This window comes from Electrona antarctica (assembly GCF_951216825.1).
Source record: "Electrona antarctica genome assembly, chromosome: 17".
NCBI classification, from domain to species: Eukaryota; Metazoa; Chordata; class Actinopteri; order Myctophiformes; family Myctophidae; genus Electrona; species Electrona antarctica.
In genome coordinates, this window is record NC_136798.1 from 38,695,037 (window position 1) to 38,723,027 (window position 27,991).

At 40.2% G+C, this 27,991-nt stretch overlaps 1 protein-coding gene across 5 annotated transcripts in view; it reads right to left on the reverse strand.

The window, feature by feature from the left end:
• The window catches only part of tipin (timeless interacting protein), a 35,754-nt gene extending 8,061 nt beyond the window's left edge, over nt 1-27,693 (reverse strand). Inside the window, exons 1-2 of one of the 5 annotated variants that reach the window (XM_079526084.1) lie at nt 27,565-27,693; nt 926-1,051 (exon numbers count right to left, since the gene is read on the reverse strand). In XM_079526084.1, the coding sequence (XP_079382210.1) occupies nt 926-1,031 (106 nt within the window). In that variant the 5' untranslated portion in view covers nt 1,032-1,051; nt 27,565-27,693. Of the gene's footprint in view, nt 1-925; nt 1,074-3,138; nt 3,163-3,245; nt 3,443-3,601; nt 3,738-27,564 lie in introns of those variants that run through there. The other 4 variants (XM_079526083.1, XM_079526085.1, XM_079526087.1 and 1 more) reach the window with 4 other exon arrangements.
• Between the last annotated feature and the right edge of the window lie 298 nt (nt 27,694-27,991).

Here is a 27,991-nt window from a genome sequence, read left to right on the forward strand (position 1 = left end):
AATTGATAATCGTAACCATTTGTATGACAACAACTTGAATGTTGCAATCGTCACAGCCCTAACACAACACACAACAGTACACACGCATGACTGACACAAGGACAGAAAAACATACATGTTGACATGACAGTCCGTACAGTAGTCCCCGTGGTTCTCAATGTGGGGTCCAGGGGCCAAATGCATGATAACCAAATGGACCCCAAGAGGTATGCACCAGTGAGAGTGTACAAACACCAAATGTTGGCAAATGTATGTAGTGTCAGTAACCACTGGCGAAACTATGAACTTTTAGTTTTTGTCACCTGTATTGCCAATAAACAAGCTATATATTTTTTTCTCCTTCGTCCGTCTTTCTTTTTCTTTCATGAAATACGAGTCTTTGGTCTCAGTCCAAAGACTACTGTTTGTCCAAAACTGTTACTTTACAGGATCCAAATTCAAAAAATAGCAGATCTACAAACTCAAAATGCTTGTATATATGTGGCTTCGTGCTTGCAGATCTGCTATTTTGTTATACTAGTTGGCCAGTTTTGGGTGACGCTGTAGTAGTATGATTAATCCATTTTGGGCGGGAACCCCTTTTGGTGTTAGCATTATGTTATGCTTTAGCTATTGAAAAATAGCAGATCTACAAGCTTATAGCGCGCCACCGAGTGGCGCGCTACGAGCTTGTAGGTCTGCTATTTTTGAAAAATCGAAGAACGACTGACACAGAAACATAGCTTTTTCAGAAAACTGTCTGATCTCAGGTCAAAATGGGTTAATTTACAAAAAATAAACACAAAAGGGTTAAAATATGGAGGTAGAGGTTTCTGCCCGACAAAAGCGAAACGTCATGCACGCGTGCGTGCGTGACTGCGTGGCTGTGCATGGGTGGCTGTGCATGGGTGGCTGTGCATGCGTGTGTTGACCTCATCACCATTACCAAAAGGATGGTCTTCTCCTCCCTGGCCGGGCGACAGAGGTGGAGGAAGAGGAGGAAAGCTTTCATCCTCTGTGTGCTCATAGTCGGGCATGTCAAGCAGATCCATGTCCGTGCTGAGGTGGCCTCCTGCAGAGAACAGTTGGCAGCACTGTTAGAAATATACATACAGAAATCTTCACTTAGTTTTATTACTCTTAAAAAGGTAGGGTAACTTTTTGATTAACCCATTTAGACCTGAGGCTGATTCTAAAAATAAATGTCTTCTAAATCCTGATTCTTTGTCAGTGGTTCTCAAATTATTTCATGTCAAGGACCCAAGAAATTATATGAAATTGGCTGCCGACCCCATCTGAAAATATATGACGTTTCAGGGACCTCCCAGATGCAAAGATTTGAATAAAAAATGTTCGCTCTGAAAGTAAATATATTCAAAGATTTGCCCCACATTTTCACAATTTTTCAAAAATAGCAGATCTACAAGCTCGTACCGCGGCACTCAGTGCCGCGCAATGAGCTTGTATATCTGCTCTTTTTCAATAGCTAAAGCATAATTTAATGCTTAAAACACGAACAGGGTTTTTTTTTTAGGTTAAACCACTGTATTCTGATAGCAATCATTGCTAGAGTGCTTTTTCAGTAACAGGAGTCTCCCTGCAAAAAATGGCAATCTACAAGCTCACAAGGTGCTGCAGAGCGAAGACAATTGGTGTATGGGGGTGGGGTCAAGGAGACGGGGGGAACCGGTGACAACAAAGTATACAGTATAATAGGTTGGTTTTAAGTGTCAACACAAGTTAATGTTCTAATCAACTATGTCTGTCCCAAATCCTGTCACTAAAACACCACAGTATGCGTGTTCAATATGGATTACTCCATAGATGCCATATTTAATTTTAAGTTTATTTATCGGCCACGATGTAAATGCAACATTTTATAAAGAGCTTTTGTATTAAAAGAAGGGAGGAAAAACAAATCAAGAAAACGCCCACTGAGTGGCGCAATTGAGCTGCTTTAACAGATTAAAGTCAGCCATACATTGTCACGCAAAAATAGCTCAACATATTGGAGTAGTATGTTAACATTTGGCGAGAAGACCTGATCTGCAAGCTCACATTGTGTCAACGACAACGCATCAATGATGGAAGGTTTAGATAAATTACAAATACAATACGGTGGTTCTCAAAACATTATAATAAAAATAATGTACACATGGAACCAAATTGACCTGTAAGAGTTAATTTGGTTCCATTTGGACACTCACAATTTTGGTCCATGTGGTCCTTGAAATTAAAAACAAAGTTTAAGAACCATTGGCGTAGAGTTTAGTTCATGACACATTTCACTCTGTTCTTAGGCTACACTTTGTAAGTCAATCTAGTGTAATGAATACCTAAATGTTACATTGGGCATAATTCCCCTACACGAGAAAGGAACCAATGATATGCAATGGCAGATACAATGCTGAATAGTACAGGTGCAATTATGGTTTGACCCTAAAAAAATTGCAACAGAAGGTTTCTCAACTGTTTTGTGTAGTATTAGGTGTCCTTAATAACATACTAAAAGTTTACCAAAGTTTGACCATGCGAAAGGTGTTATTTTAGCATAATATGCATAATATGCCCATAACATCCTATATAAGGCAAAAAAGTCCAAATTTCATCATTCTTTAAGTAGCATGTGACATATGAAACTAGGGTGATTTCATGATGCTGAATCCATTCCAAGCATTAGTTTTGCAAAAAAACACTCATTGGGCTTAAAACGGCCATGCCCACTTGCCCAAATGTGCTGGCATCATCAATTTGTGATGACGGCATTGGCCGTTTTTAGCCCAATGAGTGTTTTTTTGCAAAACTAATGCTTGGAATGGATTCAGCATCATGAAATCACCCTAGTTTCATATGTCACATGCTACTTAAAGAATGATGAAATTTGGACTTTTTTGCCTTATATAGGATGTTATGGGCATATTATGCATATTATGCTAAAATAACACCTTTCGCATGGTCAAACTTTGGTAAACTTTTAGTATGTTATTAAGGACACCTAATACTACACAAAACAGTTGAGAAACCTTCTGTTGCAATTTTTTTAGGGTAAGGTGCCTTTTTTTCATATATGCCCTCACCTAAATGCAAAGCAATTATGTACAGTTAGACACTGAGTCATAGTGAGAGATAACAGAAAAATACTCGTGTAGTGTAGCCTACCTACTAGTGAAGTGAAACAGGATAATGTTTTAGTTTAATTTGGTCAATTATTTCTGACCAATTAAATCATTAAAATGTTAGCCTAAACGTTTTTAAACGACACTAACGTTACGTTTAGCAGCGTTGAAGTCTCCAGAACTAAGACACCAACACAGATACCAAGGACACGACTGGTGACGTCCAAAACAATCGACGGCGCGCGAGCGTGTGGGGGTCCATGCAGGCACCGGCGCACGACACTGATGACACCAACGATTCCTTTGTATTTGTTTGAGTACAGCTAGAACTCCCGCGCTGGTACAAACTCAGCTTTGATCTGGGTTCTAAAGACTGACGAAACCGACCCACGACTCAACTAAAATCTGCTTTCTTTCTCCGACATGATACCATTATTATACATGAGCAATAAACTCCAAATGTCTCCACAAACATGAATAGGACAGACAGTAAACAAGCGGTGTACCTGAAGCCTGCAGCCCGCGTAGAGTCACACACAGGCAGCAGAGCAAATACAATACAACGTCACGTCCGGACTCCGGACCGCTCTGTCTGCAGCGAAGCCTTCAAAATAAAGGTCGAGCTGCAACGCTCGAGTCGTCAGTACATTTCAAAATAAAGGTTTCACTCGGCTCTCTCCAATCAACCAGCTCATTTATGACAAACTATTACTGTCTAATACTATATTTGCATCCCACTCCCCACCCTCCAAGCTTACAATGTGCATGAGGCTGAAATTAGCTTGTAGATTGTGAATTAATTATTAATTTATCTATGTATCGATTTAGTTTGTTTGTTTGTTTGTTTGTTTATTCATTTATTTATTGAAACCCTTTGAAATAATTCTGAACAACAACAACACAAATAGGCCTATTCTCTTATTGTTGAGTAAAATATAACATTTTTGCACAATACATTTTAAATGTAGGCCTATTGTGCATTGTTTAATTTTGTTGGGTGCCAAATCACTGCTAGTTGTGTGTTGCGTTTCTTTATAAAGCGTTTCTATATTTGATGGTTTAAATTCACATTTGAGTAGCCTATTATACCAGTCTGACGTGCGCACGCGGCACGTATAAATTACAGTTTGAGAGAGATTTTGTGTTCATGCAGAACACAAAATCATGCAGAGCCTCAGGGGCATGCAGAGAGGTTTGGGGAAGTGCCCTGGTGTATACTTCAAGTTCCAACCCCCTACTGAATAAAAACTGTATGATTGTGTGCATGTGTGCGTGTGCGACTGTGCATGCGTGTGATACATATATCAGTTGATACAAAACATTACATTATTCAGTGCTATACATACATACTTTTGCCAACTCTCTGCACTGTAACAAAATTAGTTGAATCAACATACGACACGAATAAATGTACAGTATGCACATGCACGTGCATTCACACATTGTTTGATTAAAACATCTTATTGATTATCATCATTTCACTTTCATTGTTTAACTTTGTTACTTGGTGTTCATGGTTCTTCATAATGGACATTCGTGAGGGTTGTGTAACTTTGGAGAGATCATGAAGCTAGATAACTGTGGCTTCCTCTGTTAGTATAGCCTACTGTGTATAGCACAGAACTATGGAGCAATTAGCATGATGAAGCAACTACTCTGTGTGTGTGTGTGTGTGTGTGTGTGTGTGTGTGTGTGTGTGTGTGTGTGTGTGTGTGTGTGTGTGTGTGTGTGTGTGTGTGTGTGTGTGTGTGTGTGTGTGTGTGTGTGTGTGTGTGTGTGTGTGTGCGTGCGTGCGTGAATTGTATTTGCATAACGTGTGTTTGAGAATTTAGGTTTTATACATCCTTAAATGCTGAAGCATTGCCAAACCAGCCACAGGCTGACATGGTCATAGTTACTATTTGTACTACTACTACTCAATAGTTTCTTTTCAAGGCTCTCATACTTGTAAGATGTCTACAGAAGATATTTATGCAGAGCCAGACATGACAAAGAAGGTGAGAAAGAAAGATGGAGACAGAGGACAGAGAGGGGACACTGAGGACAGTGTAGAGATGGAGGAGAGAGTGGTGGACATCTACCAGAGTGTGGACGACTTCGTCCCTGGACCACAGGAGGACATGACGGACAACACAGCAGGAAGACAGACTCAGGGTGAGTTTGATAATTAAGTTGCGAATCCTTGTCAAGGTGTTTTCTCTGTTTAGATAGACAGCAGTTAAGGTTACAACATACATGTAAGGATAAGAAAAAGTACTGTACTCTTTAACATACAAAAATACTACCAACAAAACAATGACGTGCATATCCTTCACTATAATTCAGTTGATGTTTTAGAGAGATGTTATTCAGTTCTAGCAGGGCTTTCAGACAATTCAGTCTTATTTCTCTCTCTCTCCCTCTCTCTCTCTCTCTCTCTCTCTCTCAGTCACTGCAAACCTAGTAGCTGTTTCAGGACAGCGCTCTAAAACAGAGAGAAGGCCTTTCAGAGTGGTTGCTGGGTGTCTGGGGATGCTGTGTCTTATACTGATGGGTGTGATCATAGCCCAGGCTGTGCTCTGTGAGTATTGCATGGAGTTTGTTGCCTGACATTTTCTAGCTGTGACAACTATTAAGGCCACCACTATAGGGTGACCAGATCCAAACAGTTAATTTCATGATCAAGAACCACCACGAAAGAAGAATGCATGAAACGATTAACAAAACAAATAATGAACCAAAGCGAAGATGACCCAGACCCACGACGGGTCATCTGGCCATCCAGCTGGTAATTTAAGCCGAGGTGGGGAGGCTTCGGGGATCCACCGTGGCTCCCGGGCACAACAAACCCCCCATATAGGGACTTGTAAAAAAGGTTTAGAGAGGGCGTAGGACGAGAATTAGGGTGGGGGGAGGGGTGACGAAAGTGAGAACAGAGGGGGAACAGTGGCTTGGATGGGCCTTTATATACGTGTGGATAGGAGGTGGAGGTAGCTGGATTGGAGGTGTGGTCCTGCTCCTGAACTTCACTATGAGCTACATTTGAGGGACAGAAGTATATCGCTTGTGTGCGACAAGTAAGCAAAGCAAAGTTCTTTGTTTACCCAGGGTGAATGGACTAAGCTCGAGATGCTGGTTTACAGCCAGACCCTGCTCATAGAACATTTCATGGTAGGGGTTCAATGCCTTGCTCAAGGGCACTTCAGCGGTGGTAATTTTAACGTGCCGGTCCGGGGATTCAAACTGGCGACCTTCCGATAACAAGACCGCTCCGCAAACCGTTCGGCCACCGCTGCCCCAGTGGGACGGGGGGACGGGACAGGACTGGGTTAGCAACTTATTACTTAAGTTGGTATTAAATGTCTTGATGTCATATTCGACCATGCCTAAAAGGTCCTTTCAGACTGGACACGTTTTTCGGAAATCCGGCGGAAAAACTCCGGGAAAATGTTGTCATTAATTAAACCGATATGCTGTCTCACGCTTTGTTTTAAAATGCAAATTGTGCAGGTCATGGGTGGTATATGGCCGAGTTGGTGCTGAAGCCTATACGGGTTATTTTAACAGGCATAAAAAAGTCTTGCTGGAACGAGAGTGCTTTACAACAGAAGGCCAACTATTAGGGGACAAACTATTAGAGCATTTGAACACTGCTACCTACCGGTCACAATGTGGGGTCTCGATTTACGGGACGCCTGAAAAGTCTTGGAAATGAGGGACCGTCCCAGGCAAAGGGGGACATCTGGTCACCCTGTAAGTAAGTAAGTAGCCTTGCCGAGCCATGAGGCCCATAGGGCAGGAGCCTATCTCCTGTTTCTGTAGCGTGAGGCAGCTTGATGTACAAGTACACCCCCTGGACATGACGCTAGTATGTCGCAGGGACTTCTGGCCACCACGTTATTAACCCAAAACGTGTCACATTTGTTTCCCGCATTGTATCTTTTTGTGTGTCTTTTTGTGTATTATTGCATGCACCTGAAAAGTATGATGAATAAAGTAGTGTTGACAAGTAACAATGCACATAAAAAAGGATAAATTAACATTGAGTTTTCTTCTAAAATAAAAATTTCCACACAGATGCTTATTGACCTCGTCATGAACAGTAGCAACAACTACTCTTTATCATCCATATCTGTCCTTCACAGATCGTTCACCCAGTAAAATCATGACCAATGACACCCTGGTGCATCATTATAACACGCTGAAGTCCAACTACGATAACCAGACCCTGGAGTTTACCCGGCTAAAGTCTGACAACAAAAACCTGAAGCAGGATGCCCTGAAGCAGCAGAAGAACCAGCTAAACACCAACCTGATGCAGGAGAAGAACCAGCTTCAAAGTGAGTAACCCAGCTGAATAGACATAGCAGGTGAGAGAAGATACAAGAGCAATATTAAATAGTGTGTTATTATTGACATTTTAATTATCATCGGGATATATGTCGCAGCCATGCAGCATAGCCTCTCTTTTGTTATGAACAAAGCCTATACTTTCCCCATAGTGGACGCAAAAAAAATGTGCCTTCTACAGATATTGCCAAGAGAAAATACCATTGACTAGATGATTCCGGTGATTTTTCTTAAATTTTCTGGACAAAAAGTGCATTTTATGTGTGGTGGGGGGCTCAGAGTGCGTCCACCGGGAAAGGAGGCTTTTTTCATAACAAAACCATCTTTTTATTGGTGACTAGTAGTATTATTCTTTGTGTTTTTGCAGAAGTCGAGAGGCTGTGCTGCATGTCATAATGGAGAGTCCCATAGCCTCAATGCAACGCCATTAAGGCTATAGACCAGAGCGATTGTAGCATTGCGCGGAAGCAGGGATTGAACCCGGCCCTCCCACTCGCCAGACCAACACGCAACCTGTCGTGCCAATAGGGCTGAGCCCGATTGGCAGGGCTGGTTGCGTGTCCAGCTGGGGAAACTCCCCCCTGTCAGGTGAAAAGAAGCAGCTTGGACTCCTCATGCATAGAAGGAAGCATGAGATCAGTCTGCTGCCCCCCCAGGTAGTGTAGCGCCCAGGATTACATTAGATATTATTGACACTGGGTGGAAAAATGGGTTGCAAAATCGTGGGATAAAAAAATTAAAATAATGCTCATTATAACATGGCATAATTTCTGTCTACTCAGAAACAATGACATCATCAATGGGAATGGCTGCTGAAATTGATTTCATATTAAAAATCTAAAGTAACTAAAGCTGTTAAATAAATGTAGTGGAGTAAAATCTCCTGTTTGATGTGTTTAGACAAGTCGTGCTGTTCCAGTGGATGGACACCGTTTGCAGACAGCTGTTACTACAGAACTACTGTAGATAAAACATGGCAGCAAGGTAGAGAAGAATGTCTGACTAAAGGAGCTCATCTGGTGGTCATTAACAGTAGAGAAGAACAGGTTAGTGTGTGTGTGTGTGTGTGTGTGTGTGTGTGTGTGTGTGTGTGTGTGTGTGTGTGTGTGTGTGTGTGTGTGTGTGTGTGTGTGTGTGTGTGTGTGTGTGTGTGTGTGTGTGTGTGACCAGTGTCCATCATCCTGTATTGGATACAATTAATGATGATCCAATCATGTACAAAACAAAATCAGGTATTCATCAATGGATTGAACGCTGGGTTTTATGCATCATGGATTGGTCTGACCAGGACGGAGGGCAGATGGACGACGTGGCTGGATGGAACACCACTGACAATAAAGTGAGACATTTGACATGTTTTTATATTGTAATTCTATCAAAGTCACTGTATGTGAGTGACTGAGTGGATGTGGTTCAATACATTGTTGTTTATTGTGCAGGTACTGGTACTGTATGTGAGTGACTGAGTGGATGTGGTTCAATACATTGTTGTTTATTGTGCAGGTACTGGAGAAGTCGATATACTCATAACGATGAAGACAAGAACTGTGCAGCAGCCTACGGTTACCGGACTGACACTGGAAAATGGATTAAGGAGTTATGTTCATCTACAAGGGCGTCAATTTGTGAGACTGAGAAATAATGTTTGTTTTCACTTCATTGATGAAACTGCAGCTCAGTGTTCTGCTACAGTAGTAATTAGTAGTGAAAATGATAAAGCCATAATCACTTTATCCCATTTAAAATCTGTCATTTTAGATTTAAGAATGAGATATTCAAAAATAGCAGATGTACAAGCTCACAGCGTGGCACCCTTGTACATCTGCTATTTTTGACCATTTTCTAAAGTATTTTTAAGTGTTAGAATTACTGATTCACTCACTCTTTCTGTGACCATAACGTCTTTTACATATTTTTAAGTGGTGCAACCACTTCCTTAAGTGACTATGTGTGTGGGTGGCTGGCTGGCTGGGTGCGTCTGAGCACAAAAACAGCATGGTTGTTTTTCACCACCTGTGCGCAACCTAACACACACACAAACACACGCACATATTAACTGTATATATGGTGATTTCGGGTGTGCCAGTACAGTACAGTACAGTACAGTACAGTACAGTACAGTACAGTACAGTACAGTACAGTACAGTACAGTACAGTACAGTACAGTGACCCCCACACGGTAACTTTGTCATTTCTCAACCGTTTCGGACGCGGGGGCTATGTCAGTGGTGCTCAATTATCTGTATTTGGCCGCAGACCCCCATCTGAAAACATGTTGTTCCAGGGTAAAAGTATAACATAATGCTTAAAACACCTAAAGGGGTTCCCGGGTTAACGTCTTTTTATATTTTTATGCACACAGACTAGCCTCGCATCCACGTACCGTAGGCGGGTGTTCTTTCGCTAGAAGACGATTTCATTCCGTTATGGTGGGCAATTACATTTTTCCCCCCTTCATTAACTCCTGTTCTTTAACAGCGTTCTTTCGCAGCTTCGTTGCTCCATCCGCACCTGGGTTGGCAATTAGGCGATTGTTGTAGCTCAATGAAAAATCTCCTCTGCTTCAAAGTTAGCACATTTATAGCAGCACCGAAGGAGCCCTAGGGTGACACGAACATGGTGGATTACGACTTCCGGTTAGCGGCTCTATAGTGTCCTGGTCCATTCATTTTACAGAACGCAACTCTGCTGTGCGCATGCGCGGCACGTAATTACTGCGGTAGGCTTAATACAAACCACCATTGAACTATGATGCTGTTTATTCATTTTGCTTTCACAACTTGAATATGCTGGGGGAATATTTACCGAAAATAGCAGCATCTACTGTAGAAGCTCACAATAGGTCACAACACGATGCATTATGAGCTTGTAGATCAGCTATTTACAGTGAGGTTAATTGGGTGAAAGGGAAATATTAGAGAGCAGAGGTTCTCAAAGAGGAGTCCCCCGGACTCCTAGGAGGGTTACAGAGAAATATATTGCCTCTTTCTTAGGTTATTTGACAATTTTGCCAATGTTTGACCCGTTTTTATAGTTTTTGATTCGTTTTAATGCAGAAAGTTTTTTTTGTGTGTTTTTATTATTGTGCAATTCTTTTATTGATATTTTTCATATACTGTAGTAAGCTATCACAATGCCACATGTTGTCGTATTGTTATTTTTTATCTTTTTGAACATTTTCTGGAATAATATGTTTGAAATGTGTTTAAAATGTATGAATATTCATTATGATGTTTAAAATGTCTGAATATTCATGAGTATGTTCAGATGTCCAGCTAGAACAACATGCGGCTAAGATAAGCAGAGCAGGTTGAAAGGTTTTAAAGGGATAGTTCACATAAAATTACTATATATATATTTTTTTAGGGCTGGGATTTTAACTGATTAATTTAGATACAAAATACTGTGAATTTAAGCATTTTAGTCGCTCACCACAATGTACATTCCCAGTGCCGTCGCTACATATATACGCGCAATACGCACTGCGAGTAGGGCAACTCGTCGAGGGGGGCAACAAAATGTATTGTGCAGTTTGAAAGTATTGTCTTTTACAGAAGGTCCTTGCATTTATATAGGCTACCTGAACATATTCCTGAACGAATTGCACTGATCTGTTCAGTACCACCTTGATAAAAAATAAACAATATTTTGTTGCTTAAGCTTATGTATTTATTCACTATTTATTGCATTCACTCGTATACCAAAATCCACTTGAATTGAAAACAAAAGGCTTCTCAGGTCAAATATTAATATGCGATTAAAATGGGATTCATTTTGATTAATTAAAGCCTAAAATTGGTTTCAGGGTCTATTGAATGTGAAGGAGGAGGTGACAAATGAGCCTACAACACACAGTATGGCAGCACTATAGTTCCAGGTGTTTGTTCAGGCACACAGAAAGAAATACTGTGGCCAGATGTAGGCTAATGTCCTGGGGTCTAGTAGGACTGTAGTAAATAACAAAAAATAAATCGCCCTACATTTTTCTAAATAAAGACATTAGCGACTTGTTCGAATGCCCCCGCCCCGAAAGAAAGAAAGCAGCAAATGAAAAAGATTTAACACTCACCTTTTACTTTCTCTAATAACAACCTAAAACATGAACCGTGGTTGAAAAACCTAAAGTTGTCCTTTGAACTTTTACTCCGGTGAACTTTAGGGTTCAGTTCAAAGTACTTGTGCTCACCTTCAGAGCGATGCATGGTCAGGCCCCGGGCTACTTGATTGACCTGGTGCCTCGTTATGTGCCCAGAAGGGCCCTTAGGTCTGCAGAACAGGGTCTGTTAGACCCACCCTTCACCAAACTAAGAACGAAAGGTGACAAATCATTTCAGGCCGTAGCAGCCAAACTATGGAATGCTCTCCCACTAGCACTGAGATTTTCCTCCTCCGTGGGCATTTTTAAAAATAGCCTCAAAACATTTATTTTTAAACAGGCATTTGTGGATGGTTCAACCTGAACTTAATATACCTTTGTTTTATGATGTATTTATGATGATCTTATTGTTTCTTGTTTGAACTGAATTGTACACATGTTTTATCTGCATTGTTTGCTTGTTTACTTTGTTCTGTATTTTTATTGTATGTAAAGCACTTTGTGAGTCCTCTCTGAGAAAGGTGCTATATAAATAAAATTTACTTACTTACAATTATTTGACAACTTTAGTTGCTGATTGATTGATTGATTACTTGAACAGTTTGCAAGTTACTTTGCATATTAATCAAAGTAGCATATCAATAAAAGATAGACATAGATGATGAATTGCATAAAGAACAGACCTGAATATAAGACCATTACTACTGTGAAAGTGCAGTCTAAGTTGAAACTGCGTGGTTTTAACAACAGATGGCAGCAATTCTCTCTAATAGAAAGCCAGGCCTGTCCTACCATGGGAGAAAAGTGGTAGACACAAGACGTTGAGATTGGTTAGGCCGCCGCCTACCTCGTTCTTGTGTGTCAAGGACCCCATGTATTTATTTGGCCATGAACCCACATCTGATAATAGGAACTTTAAGCAACGACTGTTTTCAGGACGGCTCCGCTAGGCGGAAGTACAGCGGCTATGACGCAATCACCGTCCGTAGCTGTCAAAACCGTTAAGCTAACTTGCCCGATATTGCTTAATTCTTACATGTGCTGGACATGATCAGCAGTGGAAAGAGGAAGGTGCTGGAGCAATCTGTGTTATTCGAAAACAGTTTTAATAAACATGGTTAATATGACATATGGTATTAGTGTTATTTCTTCATTCAGAGCATGCCAGCACATTGCACAGCATAAGAGAGGTGATGGAGCAACCCGTGTTATTCTGAAACAGTTTTAATAAACATGGTTAATATGGCATTAGTGTTATTTCTTCATTCAGAGCATGCCAGCACATTGCACAGCATAAGAGAGGTGATGGAGCAATCTGTGTTATTCTAAAACCTGACATAATGGTGTAACCTGGGCACTAAGGCCCGGAAACAGAGCCAGACTACACCACAACGGGAATTTCACCCAGAGAATATATATATATATATGATACATAATGAATACCCACAAGGTTGAAATAAAGGGGAGCAGAGACGTGCATTTCCAGTTATACAAAATATATCGTTTTGTTTTATTTATAACTCAAGACAGCATAAATATCAGGTTAGAATATCCATTTATCAGTTGCAAAATGCCATTTAGTTAAAAGTGACTTAATTACTAAAATCAATATCAAAGTCAAATATGAAAAGGGATTACGAATATGACAGTTAGGGGCCTATATGCTATACTATACCAGTGGTTTTCAACGTCCTGACAGGAGGGAGGCAGGGAGTGAGGAGAGAGAAGGGAAATGTCTAACCGCCACCAAAGAGCCCACACACGGCAAGACACACGTCACTCTTCAACCACTGCAAGACAAGAGATACTGTTAAACACTCGCAATAAAACGGAATAAGCATGCAGACTATACTAAAGCCCAAACACAGCCTACCACCCGTGACCATCCCACCTGTCTGACTGCTATCTGATACCTGCTGTACTGGCACAGCTGGGCCAAATGTACACTGTTATGGGGAACTACTATTAAGTTAAATCATTAAAACAGCTGGTTTGCACAAACAATAAACAAAATATATAACCAAAATAATAGGGACAAAAACAGCAGAGGTAAAGAGCTCCTCCTAATAAAACAAAGGGACATTAATAACCAATACTTATTACAATTTAAAACATACAAATACAATAGGCAGCTCTTTACCTCAAATTAAGAGGGCCACACTAGGCCATGACGTTAGTGCTCTGGTCCATAAACGCAGCATGACACCGAACCGGAGCTGAAGGGCGCCGCATGCAGTCGGCATACGAGGCCATGACTCGAGGCGCCATGCCACTGAACCATCAGCAGCGAATGGCAGACAAGGCCTTAAGCCTACGACATGTGGGGGGAAGAAGCAGCCTATCCCAGGGAATCTGGGATTCCCACTGTCAATGCCCGCCCTGCAAGATTTAAGGAACATTCATATTTTGCTCAAAACTTACATTTATCAAACACATGAAACCGTGCATACTGCATACCATCAATGAGTCTCTTGTTGCACCTAGACCCAACACACCACCAGGCAACCACAACAAGCCAGCCAGCTACTCTGATGGCCGGGTGTGGCTCCTCTTTATTCAGTCAGCAGCCAGGTGTCACAGCTGTCCTGAATATGGGTGATTGGGGAGTCACATCACATGTCTAGGAAAGCTCAACTCACTACAATGGTATTAGTGTTATTTCTTCATTCAGAGCATGCCAGCACATTGCACAACATAAGAGAGGTGATGGAGCAATCTGTGTCAATGTATATAAATGTATATCATTTCAATAAACATGGTTATGACATGGCGTTGTAGACACTACGTGTAAGTGTGGGTTCTGCCGTAGTAGAAAGGGCTGCGACGGCAAGCAGGTTTATGTATCGAGCACTGATCCATTTCCGGTTGCTGGAGCCGACTGCCGTAGCCGTCGTTGCTTAAAGTCCCTAATGTTTTGTACCAGGGAGGGACCCCCAAAAAACATGTTTTAAAAGTATTTCAAAACTATTTCAATTATTTTCAAGACTTTGGGGAACCCCTGAAACCCACTGTAATTTTGAGAGCTTTGTGCGTGTTTGCGTGCGTGTGTGTAAGTGTAAAGGGCCGGCCCCTAACCACACCAGAGGGTGGAACTCCTTGCAACATGCAACTCCTTGCAACCATTATTTCCAAATGGCATGTTGCAAGGAGTTGCAGCGGTGTGGTTTGGGCCTAAAAAAGTAGGTCAAGGCTGGTTGTAAATAATCTAGGGAAAACGGCGCAGGGAAATAAACAATGGATTGAAAGAACATATCCGTAATAACAACTTTAATATGCACAAACAAACAGTAAGATACTAAGATTGACTGTGGGGAAACAACAACTCTCTATCAAACTGCTGAAAATGACAGTTTTACTCATTATGGTTTTGTTTTAGTTTTCATTTCTGTGAATATTTGGGTCACATCACACCAAGGTGGAGGCATGCACTAGTCTAGAGAAGAGGAATGCCCATCTGTAAGCAGGGTGTAGTGGGGGAGCGCTATCCCCCCCACATTGTTTTTTGTCAAAAACATGTTTTTTGACTTGTCATTTACCCATTGTAAACCCTGTTTCTAAATTGTCTGCATGTTATAATAGTATGTCTGCGTGCGTTGCACACATGCACGTAAATGCACGTTCATGTGCCAGTTTGTGCGTGCGTACGTGTCTTATGGGCCGTCCCCCTCTTCTAAAAGTAGCACTACAACACTGTCTGTAAGTACAAGTAAGACAGAATTTGTGCCTAAATGATATACAGACTTACAGTACGATGATGGTGTGAGGTCTGCGGAAAAATAACGTGGGCGAGATGGATTATGGGCGACGGTTACCCGATGAGGATGCAAGGAGTAGCCTAGAGGTGGCGAAGGTGAAGGAGTTTAAGGAGTAGTTCACCCGAAAAATGAAAGTTTAGAAAGATTTAGTTTTTGTCACATTCGACTTTTTGATTTTTTGATTTGATTTGATGATCGGCCTGACATCATTACAGTACAACCAGAGTGACAGGATGTAAGAACAGGGAACACATTGAATAGTAGTAATGTACATGTTGTCACCACTAGAACATGATGTTACAATAATGTTAGAGCCTCAGGGCCATGCAGAGAAGGTGCTATACTTCCAAACCCCTACTCCCCCCACGCCACACATGCACAAATGAATAAACGTGCAATGTGAATAAAAACTGTGTGCGTGTCCCGGGCGGTTAGCTCAACCGTCTGGGCACCTACAGGCTGCTGAGCCAGCCTGACGGCGTGCCGTGGGTTCCACTCCCGATCCTGACGGCCTTTGCCGTGTGTCTTCCCCCCCCATCTCTCTCCCCATTTCCTGTCAGATTACTTTCATCTGATATAAAGGCAGAAAAAAATTAATATATATATAAATAAAAAAATAAAAAAACGGTGTGCGTGTGTGTGCATGCATGATACAAAACATTACACAACCCAGTGCTATACATACTTACTTTGCCAACTCTCTGCACAACCCATACATTGCATACTTGTGAGGAACTGAGGTAACAATTACTCAACACACGAATAAATGCAAGAACGACATGGGTGGGTGGGTGGGTGTATAGGACTATGAGGAAATTGAACAGAGAATCATTTCCTGGGCCATGGTAGGGGGCGGGACTGCGACGCTCTATAGGCGCAGCATATACAACATAGTTACTATTTGTACTACTACTACTCAATAGTTTATTTTCAAGGCTCTCATACTTGTAAGATGTCTACAGAAGCTATTTATGCAGAGCCAGACATGACAAAGAAGGTAAGAAAGAAAGATAGAGACAGAGAACAGAGAGGGGACAGTGTAGAGATGGAGGAGAGAGTGGTGGACATCTACCAGAGTGTGGACGACTTCGTCCCTGGACCACAGGAGGACATGACGGACAACACAGCAGGAAGACAGACTCAGGGTGAGTTTGATCAAGTTGTGAATCCTTGTCAAGGTGTTTTATTTGTTTAAAATGTAAAAATAGTACTGTAGCAGTCTGTCCTTCAAGAAAAGATTATACAGATTAAATTCAGAATTTCTTGCAGCACAAAACATAACAATTAAGTGCATATCCTTGACTATAATTCCTTGTGTTTTAGAGAGATGTTGTTCAGTTCTAGCAGGGCTTTCAGACTAGTCTTGTTTTTCTCTCTCTCAGACACTGCAAACCTAGTAGCTGTTTCAGGACAGCGCTCTAAAACAGAGAGCAGGCCTCTCAGAGTGGTTGCTGGGTGTCTGGGGATGCTGTGTCTTATACTGATGGCTGTGAACATAGCCCAGGCTGTGCTCTGTGAGTATTACATGTCACTAAACTACCACATCACTCACTCAGGGAGTTTGTCGTCTGATATTTTGTAGCTTTGAGTATTAAAGCCACCACAGTATTAACCCAGAACTTGTGACTTATTTTTTATTTTCTCATAGTTTATTTTTGTGTGCGTTATTGCATGCATCTGAAAAGTATTATGAATAAAGTAGTGCTGCAAATCAAACTTTCCACACAGATGCTTATGCTTAGAAGCTAAAGATCCAGCACAAGAGGTAGGAAATCTTAACTCCTCACTGCTGGTGTATGACAACTATCATAGAATAATAATTCTTCTTCTTCTTTAAGAAGCACTTCACCCATTTTCAAGCTCATCTTCATATAATATATTGGTCATCACTAATGCTCATTATAACATAGACAGCAGGTGAGAGAAGATACAAAATAAATATCAAAAAGTGTATTATTGATATTCTAATTAATATATGGGATATAGATGTAGAAAATCTGAGTAAACTCATCACTGCTGGTGTATGACAACTATCATAGAACAATAATTATTCTTAAGATGCACGTCGTGCGTGCATGAGTGCGTGCGTGCCTCGTGTGCAGGTCGGTTGTGTGCTTATATGTGTCTGTGTGCATGCGTGTGTGTGTGTGTGCATACACGTCCATATGTGTGCCCTTGTGTGTTGCGTGTGTGCATGCATGTGTGTGTGTGTGTGTGCTTGTGTGTGTTTGCGTGCACATGCTCATGTGTGTGTCCTTGTGTGTAGGCCTATGCATGCAACGTGCGTGGACAGTTCAGAAACCTGCCCACAAATGATATGATCAATAGGGACGGCTGCTTAAAATTCACATTAATAATCTAAATAAAGTAACTAGTAGTAACTAATAAAGCTGTCAAATAAATGTAGTGGAGTAAAAACTACCACTGAGTGGAGTAGAAATAGGAACTAGGCTTATCACAAGATTGGAATACTTACTGTAACTGAAGTAAAAATGCCAGAAAAGTTTACTACTACTATTATTACAACTATGGGTTAGAAACAGTGAAAATATATCAGTAAATCTGTTTGATGTCTTTAGACAAGTGGTGTCCCAATGGATGGACGACGTTTAGAAGCAGCTGTTACTACAGTTCTACTGAACCGAAAACATGGCAGCAAAGCAGAGATTACTGTCTGACTCAAGGAGCTGATCTGGTGGTCATTAACAGTGGAGAAGAACAGGTTAGTGTGTGTTTGTGCGCGTGCGCGTGCATGCGTGCGTGCGTGCATGCCCTTGTATGCGTGTGTATGTGTGTGTGTGTGTGTGTGTGTGTGTGTGTGTGTGTGCGCACGTGCGTAGGTTCGTGATCCACATTGTTGCATGTGATCTAATTCTATGATGAAGAAGTGAATATATTGGATAAAATTAATGATGATTCAATCATGTTCAAATAATCAGGAATTCATCAGAGGATTGAGCCCTGGGGGTTATTCATGGATTGGTCTGACCAGGACAGATCGAGTGGGCAGATGGACGTGGGTTGATGGAACACCACTGACAACACTGTGAGACATTTGACATGTTTTTATTGTAATTCTATCAAAGTCACTGTATGTGAGTGACTGAGTGGATGTGGTTCAATACATTGTTGTTTATTGTGCAGGTACTGGTACTGTAGGTGAGTGACTGAGTGGATGTGATTCAATACATTGCTGTTTATTGTGCAGGTACTGGTACTGTATGTGAGTGACTGAGTGGATGTGATTCAATACATTGTTGTTTATTGTGCAGGTACTGGAGCAGTGGATATCCCGTTGACGACAGGGACTGTGCAGGCTACAGTCACAGGTCTGACCCTAATAGAACATGGTTTAATTGGTTATGTTCATCTACAGGGCCCTCAATCTGTGAGAAAAAACCTCAAGCATTTTATTGTACAGAAGTACTGTTTTAGCCATAACCACTTTAATACAAGTGAGCTTGTATAGATCAGCTATTTTCACTCTTTCATGTTAGTTGACAATTTGGCGAATGTTTGAGCAGCTTTTAGTTTAATAGTTTGTTAATTAGTTTTGATGCAGTAATGTTTTTTGTGTGTTTTTTTTTTTAATTTGGGGACTGAGAACCACTGAACTACAATAGGGTTTAAGTGAAGCAAATAGAGTTGGACACACCTAAAATAACCAATCTAAGTTCACAACGCAATGTGTTGTGAGCTTGTAGCCTATACATTATGCTATTTTTGATCTTTTGGGATTTTCTTTTTTATATTTCTGGAATAATGTTTGAAATGTGTTTAAAATGTATGAATATTCATGAATATGTTGTTCAGATGTTCAATTAGAACGACCTGGCCAAGATAAGCAGAGAAGGTTGAAAGCTAAGGTATTAAAAGGATAGTTCACCCAAAATAAATACTTTTTAGGGCTGGGAGATTAATTTTGATTAAATAATTAAGAAATGCACCACAATGTACATTCCACTAGTATTGTCTTTTACATAAGGTCCTTGCATTTACTGTATATATAGGCTACGTGAACCATATTCCTAAAATTGTTGTACAAGTTGCACTGATCTGTTCAGTACCACCGTAAAAAAATAAATATTTTGTTGCTTAAACTATTTATTCACTATTTATTGATTCACTCGTATATTAAAATACATTTGAATTGAAAATGAAGGCTTCTCAGGTTAAATATTAGTATGCGATTAGAATGGAAATAATTTTGATGAATGAATTGCAAAGCCTAAAATTGTTTGAGAGGTTTCAAACCAGCATTTAGATTTTAAAACCTGTTTCAGTGTCTTCAGTCAGATGCTTTGTCTGCTGTATTGAATCTGATACTGATTATGATATTGATGATATTGATGTAGAATGATATACAGAACCAGATTTAAGTACTATACCTGTGTACATGTACTTAGTTACTTTCCACAGCTGCATTTAATACCTTAAACATGATTCAGTGTTTCTATAAAATTCAAGTAAACAAAAACATTGTAAATATACAGTAGGCTATATTTTCTAGTGTTTCTGTGTTGGCAATCTGACCATCTGCAATATTACTCACACTGTCACACACCCAGTACTGTACACTTTAAAGGTCTACTCCACTTGTACCTCGAGGAAAACACTTACTCCACTTAAATTATTTAGTAATTTAAGTTACTTTGCATATGAATCAATAAAAGATAGACATGCATTGCATTATTTGCATGAAGAATATACCTGAATATATAAGACCATTACTACTGTGGAAGTGCAGTCTAAGTTGCAGCTGCGTTGATAAAGATAAAGATAAAGAAAACTTTATTGTCCATTACATTGACATAAAATGGAAATTAGTCTTTGGCACACCGGCAGTCAGTTACAACAGTAAAACATTACAAAAAAATACACAGGTGCATTAAAATACTATATAAAATGCATTCACATGAACACAGCAACAGTGATCATGAACAGTGGCGATTAGACTATTTAAACATTTTTTTATTTAAAAGGTCCACAGCAGTTGGCACAAACAAAGTTTTGTAACCCTTCTTTTTAGCTAATAGTGGAACGGCTGGTGGATTGATTAGGGGAGAAGGACAATTAAGGGAATGGGCTCGATAAAAAAGAAAAACAGATGTTTCATATTTTGCAAGGTTTTGGGGAACCACTGTAAACCCACTCAAGTTCACTAGAACTAACATCTAACATGATGTTACCACACACACACACACACACACACACACACACACACAAAAACCCCAAAGATTTAAACTTGCAATGCAAATAAAAACTGTGTGTGCGCGTGTGTGCATGCATTGTTGGCAATACATAATAAATCACTTGATGATACAAAACATTACATTATCCAGTGCTACATATATTACTTTGCCAACTCTCTGCACAACCCATACAGCATGCTACTGATGTAACATTAATTACTAGTGGAACCAACAGATAAATAAATGCACATGTGCACGCACGTACACATGCATTCACTCATTGTTTGATTAAAACTTATTTTTGATTATCATCATTTCACTTATTTAACTTTGTTACTTGGTGTCCATGGTTCTTCATAATGGACATTCGTGAGGGTTGTGTAACTTTCGAGAGATCATGAAGATACAGAAAAACAGTGGTCACCTCTAGCTTCCGTTAGTATAGCCTACTGTGTGTGTGTGTGTGTGTGTGTGAATTTAGGTTTTGTACATCCTTAACGCGAAAGCATTGTGCCAAACCAGCCACAGGCTGACATGGTCATATTTTGCTACGCCAGTATAATTATGGTTATATAGGTCACGTAATGATTTTGATATTGAGTCATTGAGTTTTCTTCTCAAATCAAATTTTCCACACAGATGCTTATTGACCTCATCATGAACAGTAACAACAACTGTCATTGGTGGGCTGTGGACAGTTCAGAAAGCTGCCCACCAATGACATGATCAATAGGGACGGCTGCTTAAAATTCACATTAATAATCTAAATAAAGTAACTAGTAGTAACTAATAAAGCTGTCAAATAAATGTAGTGGAGTAAAAACTACCACTGAGTGGAGTAGAAATAGGAACTATAGGAAATGTGCACGCACGTACACATGCATTCTTCATTGTTTGATTAAAACTTATTTTTGATTATTATCATTTCACTTATTTAACTTTGTTACTTGGTGTCCATGGTTCTTCATAATGGACATTCGTGAGGGTTGTGTAACTTTCGAGAGATCATGAAGCTACAGAAAAACAGTGGTCACCTCTAGCTTCCGTTAGTATATATATATACGCATTGTGCTTGGTGTGTGTGTGTGTGTGTGTGAGAATTTAGTTGTGATTTTGTACATCCTTAACGCGAAAGCATTGTGCCAAACCAGCCATAGGCTGACATGGTCATATTTTGCTACGCCAGTACAATTATGGTTATATAGGTCACGTAATGATTTTGATATGACTAATCAATATATGCGCAGCATAAGCTACATCATAGTTACTATTTGTACTCAATCATTTCTTTGAGACTCATACTATTACAGCATATAAGCTACATCATAGTTACTATTTGTACTCAATAATTTCTTTTCGAGACTCCTACTTGTATAGGATGTCTACAGAATCAGATATTTATGCCAAGCCAGACATGACAAAGAAGGTGAGAAAGAAAGATGGAGACAGAGGACAGAGAGGGGACACTGAGGACAGTGTAGAGATGGAGGAGAGAGTGGTGGACGACTTCGTCCCTGGACCACAGGAGGACATGACGGACAACACAGCAGGAAGACAGACTCAGGGTGAGTTTGATCAAGTTGTGAATCCTTCTCAAGGTCCTTTTCTCTGTTTAACGTGTAAAAATACTACATGTAGCAACTCCTACTGTCCTTAATTTAAGAAAAGATTCTTCAGATTTCATTCAGAATTTCTTGTAGCACAAGTGCATATCCCTCACTATAAATCCTTTGATGTTTTAGAGAGAAACAACATGAACAACATGTTCAGTTCTAGCAGGGCTTTCAGACTCTCTATAGTCTTGTTTCTCTCTTTCAGTCACTGCAAACCTAGTAGCTGTTTCAGGACAGCGCTCTAAAACAGAGAGAAGGTCTCTCAGAGTGGTTGCTGCGTGTCTGGGAATGCTGTGTCTTATACTGCTGGGTGTGATCATAGGCCTGGGCGTGAGCTGTGAGTATTATGGAGTTTGTTGCCTGACATTTCGTAGCTGTGACAACTACGTTTGTATTAAGGCTACCATAGCATTAACCCAAAACTTGTGAATTGTCTTTTTTCATCAAATTCTCATTGATTCTTTGTGTGTGTTTTATTGCATGCACTGCAGTGGTGTTGACAAGTGACAATGCACATAAATAAAGGATAAATTAACATCATTGAGTTTTCTTCTCAAATCAAATTTTCCACACAGATGCTTATTGACCTCATCATGAACAGTAACAACAACTGTCATTGGTGGGCTGTGGACAGTTCAGAAAGCTGCCCACCAATGACGTGATCAATAGGGACGGCTGCTTAAAATTCACATTAATAATCTAAATAAAGTAACTAGTAGTAACTAATAAAGCTGTCAAATAAATGTGGAGTAGAAATAGGAACTATAGGAAATGTGCACGCACGTACACATGCATTCACTCATTGTTTGATTAAAACTTATTTTTGATTATTATCATTTCACTTATTTAACTTTGTTACTTGGTGTCCATGGTTCTTCATAATGGACATTCGTGAGGGTTGTGTAACTTTCGAGAGATCATGAAGCTACAGAAAAACAGTGGTCACCTCTAGCTTCCGTTAGTATATATATATACGCATTGTGCTTGGTGTGTGTGTGTGTGTGTGTGAGAATTTAGTTGTGATTTTGTACATCCTTAACGCGAAAGCATTGTGGCAAACCAGCCATAGGCTGACATGGTCATATTTTGCTACGCCAGTACAATTATGGTTATATAGGTCACGTAATGATTTTGATATGACTAATCAATATATGCGCAGCATAAGCTACATCATAGTTACTATTTGTACTCAATAATTTCTTTGAGACTCATACTATTACAGCATATAAGCTACATCATAGTTACTATTTGTACTCAATAATTTCTTTTCGAGACTCATACTTGTATAGGATGTCTACAGAATCAGATATTTATGCCAAGCCAGACATGACAAAGAAGGTGAGAAAGAAAGATGGAGACAGAGGACAGAGAGGGGACACTGAGGACAGTGTAGAGATGGAGGAGAGAGTGGTGGACGACTTCGTCCCTGGACCACAGGAGGACATGACGGACAACACAGCAGGAAGACAGACTCAGGGTGAGTTTGATCAAGTTGTGAATCCTTGTCAAGGTGCTTTTCTCTGTTTAACGTGTAAAAATACTACATGTAGCAACTCCTACTGTCCTTAATTCAAGAAAAGATTCTTCAGATTTCATTCAGAATTTCTTGTAGCACAAGTGCATATCCCTCACTATAAATCCTTTGATGTTTTAGAGAGAAACAACATGTTCAGTTCTAGCAGGGCTTTCAGACTCTCTATAGTCTTGTTTCTCTCTTTCAGTCACTGCAAACCTAGTAGCTGTTTCAGGACAGCGCTCTAAAACAGAGAGAAGGTCTCTCAGAGTGGTTGCTGTGTGTCTGGGGATTCTGTGTCTTATACTGCTGGGTGTGATCATAGGCCTGGGCGTGAGCTGTGAGTATTATGGAGTTTGTTGCCTGACATTTCGTAGCTGTGACAACTACGTTTGTATTAAGGCTACCATAGCATTAACCCAAAACTTGTGAATTGTCTTTTTTCATCAAATTCTCATTGATTCTTTGTGTGCGTTTTATTGCATGCACTGCAGTGGTGTTGACAAGTGACCATGCACATAAATAAAGGATAAAATAACATCATTGAGTTTTCTTCTCAAATAAAATTTTTATTGACCTCATCATGAACAGTAACAACAACTGTCATTGGTGGGCTGTGGACAGTTCAGAAAGCTGCCCACCAATGACGTGATCAATAGGGACGGCTGCTTAAAATTCACATTAATAATCTAAATAAAGTAACTAGTAGTAACTAATAAAGCTGTCAAATAAATGTAGTGGAGTAAAAACTACCACTGAGTGGAGTAGAAATAGGAACTAGGCTTATCACAAGATTGAAATACTTACTGTAACTGAAGTAAAAATGCCAGAAAAGTGTACTACTATTATTACAACTATGTGTTAGAAACAGTGGAAATATGTCAGTAAATCTGTTTGATGTCTTTAGACAAGTGGTGTCCCAATGGATGGACGACGTTTAGAAGCAGCTGTTACTACAGATCTACTGAACAGAAAACATGGCAGCAAAGCAGAGATTACTGTCTGACTCAAGGAGCTGATCTGGTGGTCATTAACAGTGGAGAAGAACAGGTTAGAGTGTGTGTGTGTGTGTGTGTGTGTGCGCATATACGTGCATGTTTGTGCCCTTTTATGTGTGTGCGTGCGTGCGCATATACGTGCATGTTTGTGCCCTTGTATGTGTGTGCGTGCGTGTGCTTGTGTGTGTTTGTAGGTTTGTGCATCCACATTGTTGCATGTGATCTAATTCTATGATGAAGAAGTGAATATTGGATAAAATGAATGATTCAATCATGTACAAATAATCAGGAATTCATCAATGGATTGAGCCCTGGGGGTTATTCATGGATTGGTCTGACCAGGACAGATCGAGTGGGCAGATGGACGTGGGTGGATGGAACACCACTGACAACACTGTGAGACATTTGACATGTTTTTATTGTAATTCTATCAAAGTCACTGTATGTGAGTGACTGAGTGGATGTGGTTCAATAAATTGTTGTTTATTGTGCAGATACTGGTACAGTGGATATCCCGTTGACTATGAAGACTGGGACTGTGCAGAGTACTATCACAGGACCGACCCTGGAACATTGTATAATGACTTATGTTCATATACAAGGGCCTCAATCTGCGAGAAGTGATTGTTTTCACTTCATTGATCAAACTGCAGCTCAGTGTTCTGCTACAGCAGTAATTAGTAGTGAAGATCATACAAACCCAAACATTTTATTGTGCAGAAGTACAAACAGTGGTGGAAAAAGTACTCAGATTTTCGACTTAAGTAAAAGTATCAATACTGCAGTATACAAATACTCTGAAAGACCGGAATTCAAAATGCACTTGAGTAAAAGTAGGCCTACAAAAGTTCTGGCATTAAGATTTACTTAAAGTACCAAAAGTGAAAGTACGTAGTATGAAAGTATGTAGAATGTCTCATTTCAAGTTTTCAAATGTCTAAAAATCATTTGAAATTAGCAGATCTACAAGCTCACCATGTGTCACAATTTTGTTAGCTTGTAGATCAAATGGCCGAAATGTATATTGTTACTTGTTACTGTAATAATAATACAAATCTACAAAGTAACTAGTAACTAAAGTTTTCAAATAAATGCTAATAATAAATTGCTATGGGGTGATCAGCCAATCACAAGCCAATGTTTGTGTTCACGCAAACCCGGGGATAGGAGGGCTAGCACCCCTCAAAGACTGTCTCAGAGTTTTCAGTAAGATGCTTTGTCTACTGAATTGTATGTGTTGATGTTTAATGATGATGTACAAAACCAGATTTAATTGTATATTCAATATTCAAGTATTGATGTTGATGATGTTCATAACCAGATTTAAGTACAATACCTGCATGTACTTACCCTATTGGCCTGAATGTAAGACTACGTTTATTTCCCAATAGAAATATCCTAAAAAAAACGTGGTCGTATTATAATCGGGGACTAAACTATTTGACATTCAATGTTCTTTTTCTACAAATGAGTCTTGAAAAAGATTTACTTTCCACAAATACCTTAAAACATGATTCAGTGTTACTATAACATTCAAGTAAACAAAAACGTTAAAGTATATTTTCTAATATTTGTGTGTGTTGGAAATCTGGCCATCTGCAAAACTCACTCAGAAGTGTACATTTCTATTGATACATTAAACTTCTACTCCACTTTTACCTCAGAGGCAAATGTACTTTTTACTCCACTTTTGTTGCTATAGTTGATTGGTTGATTGATTTACTTTGCATATTAATCAAAGTAGCCGATCAATAAGATAGATATAAGATAGATATGATTATGAATTGCATAAAGAACAGACCTGCATATAAGACCATTACTACTGTGAAAATGCAGTCTAAGTTGTAACTACATGGTTATACCAACAGATGGCAGCAATGATCTCTAATAGAAAGCAAGGCCAGTTTGCTTCATATTGATATTCTGTGCACTCAATTCTTATTTTAAACTTGGTGTCAGTAAAAGGAATATCACAGGTGCAGCACGGTGACTGAGCATATGATGTTTGTTTTTTCCAAAAAATATGTTTTAGCAAATTCAACATAAACAAGGCAGAACCAGGGCGGAACAAGGCAGAAAGAGCCTGCTGGTTAGTCAGCCAAGGACCAATCAGAAGGGTGAATTCTTGCCTCTTTATGTTGTTTGACAATTTGGCCAATGTTTGACCCGTTTTTATACGTAGTTCAAAAATCAAGGAGCCAACTATCTTGGCTTGACAGAGGTGGAGATCTCTGATCTCTCTCTCTCTCTCCGCCTCTCTGTGTGGGCTCAGCGGCCTCTAGCACAGCTGAACATGTGTGCCACTGACTGTTTACACAACGTTATGGTTCATCAACCACATCAGTGCGGACGCTGACATCATTATTGTTCTAGTTCTGATGGACTGAGGCTTGGTGTGAGCTCTCCTTCACAGCAGAAAGCTGTAGTGACACGCTGTGTGCTTGTAGATTGGCCATTTTCAAAGTATAAATCAGGTCCTGCATATAGTGTAGCAGCTCGTATTGTGGCAACCCAGTAGCCTGGCTAATAAACCAGACCGAATCAGCCGCTGGCAAAAAATGAATTGCCTGCCGGCGGATTACGGTCTGGAGAGGCTCAATTGTACGCCCATTTCCTACACCAGAGAACTGGTGTGGCCAATCGGCACACGGTATGCAATATGGGCGGGCTTTGGTACAGTGACGTTCAATGCTTGAGACCTTTGACTGACAGTAGCTCTGACCAATTGCGTCAAAGAGAAAATGTTTGAACCCGCCCCCCGGGAAACAAGATCCATACACAGCATCTCCAGGCTCAAATACCACGACAGTGTGATTTGAGTCTGGCTTATTAGCCAGGCTAGCAACCCAGGGGAGATGGAGGTAAGTTTCACCAACAGGAGGCTCTCAGAGACACTTTGCAAAACAGAAAGGGTCTTCATTCCATAACGGTGACGGTAAGGTAAAGGGACGGCGAGTCAAAATGGTAACTTACAGTATGTTCTTCCCAGCTGGGGTCTTTGTCCCAGGGTTTAATACTAGTGTCCTGTGGGCAGAGAGCAGAAGAGAGCAGAGCCTATTATATTATTAGGCTAATATTAGCCTATAAGGTTGCCAGCCTCTATCTGGAAGCGAGAGAGGTCTTACCTCTTTGCTGTCTGGCATCAACTGACCACACTGGGTGTTTGGAGCTGGTTAAATAGGGTTCAGCTGGCTGATTAGTGGATGGGTTCCAGGTGTGACCAATGCCAAATACCAAGTGGCTGTAGAACCTGACAGGGTAGTATACCGTTACTCCCTGCAAGTTGCGACTATCTGAGCTGTAAGTAAGTAAGTAAGTAATTTCACTAAGTTGAAAGATTGAGAAACACTAATTTCTCTCTTGAGCAAGTCTCTATAAGCTTCTCCTGTGACACTGTCCC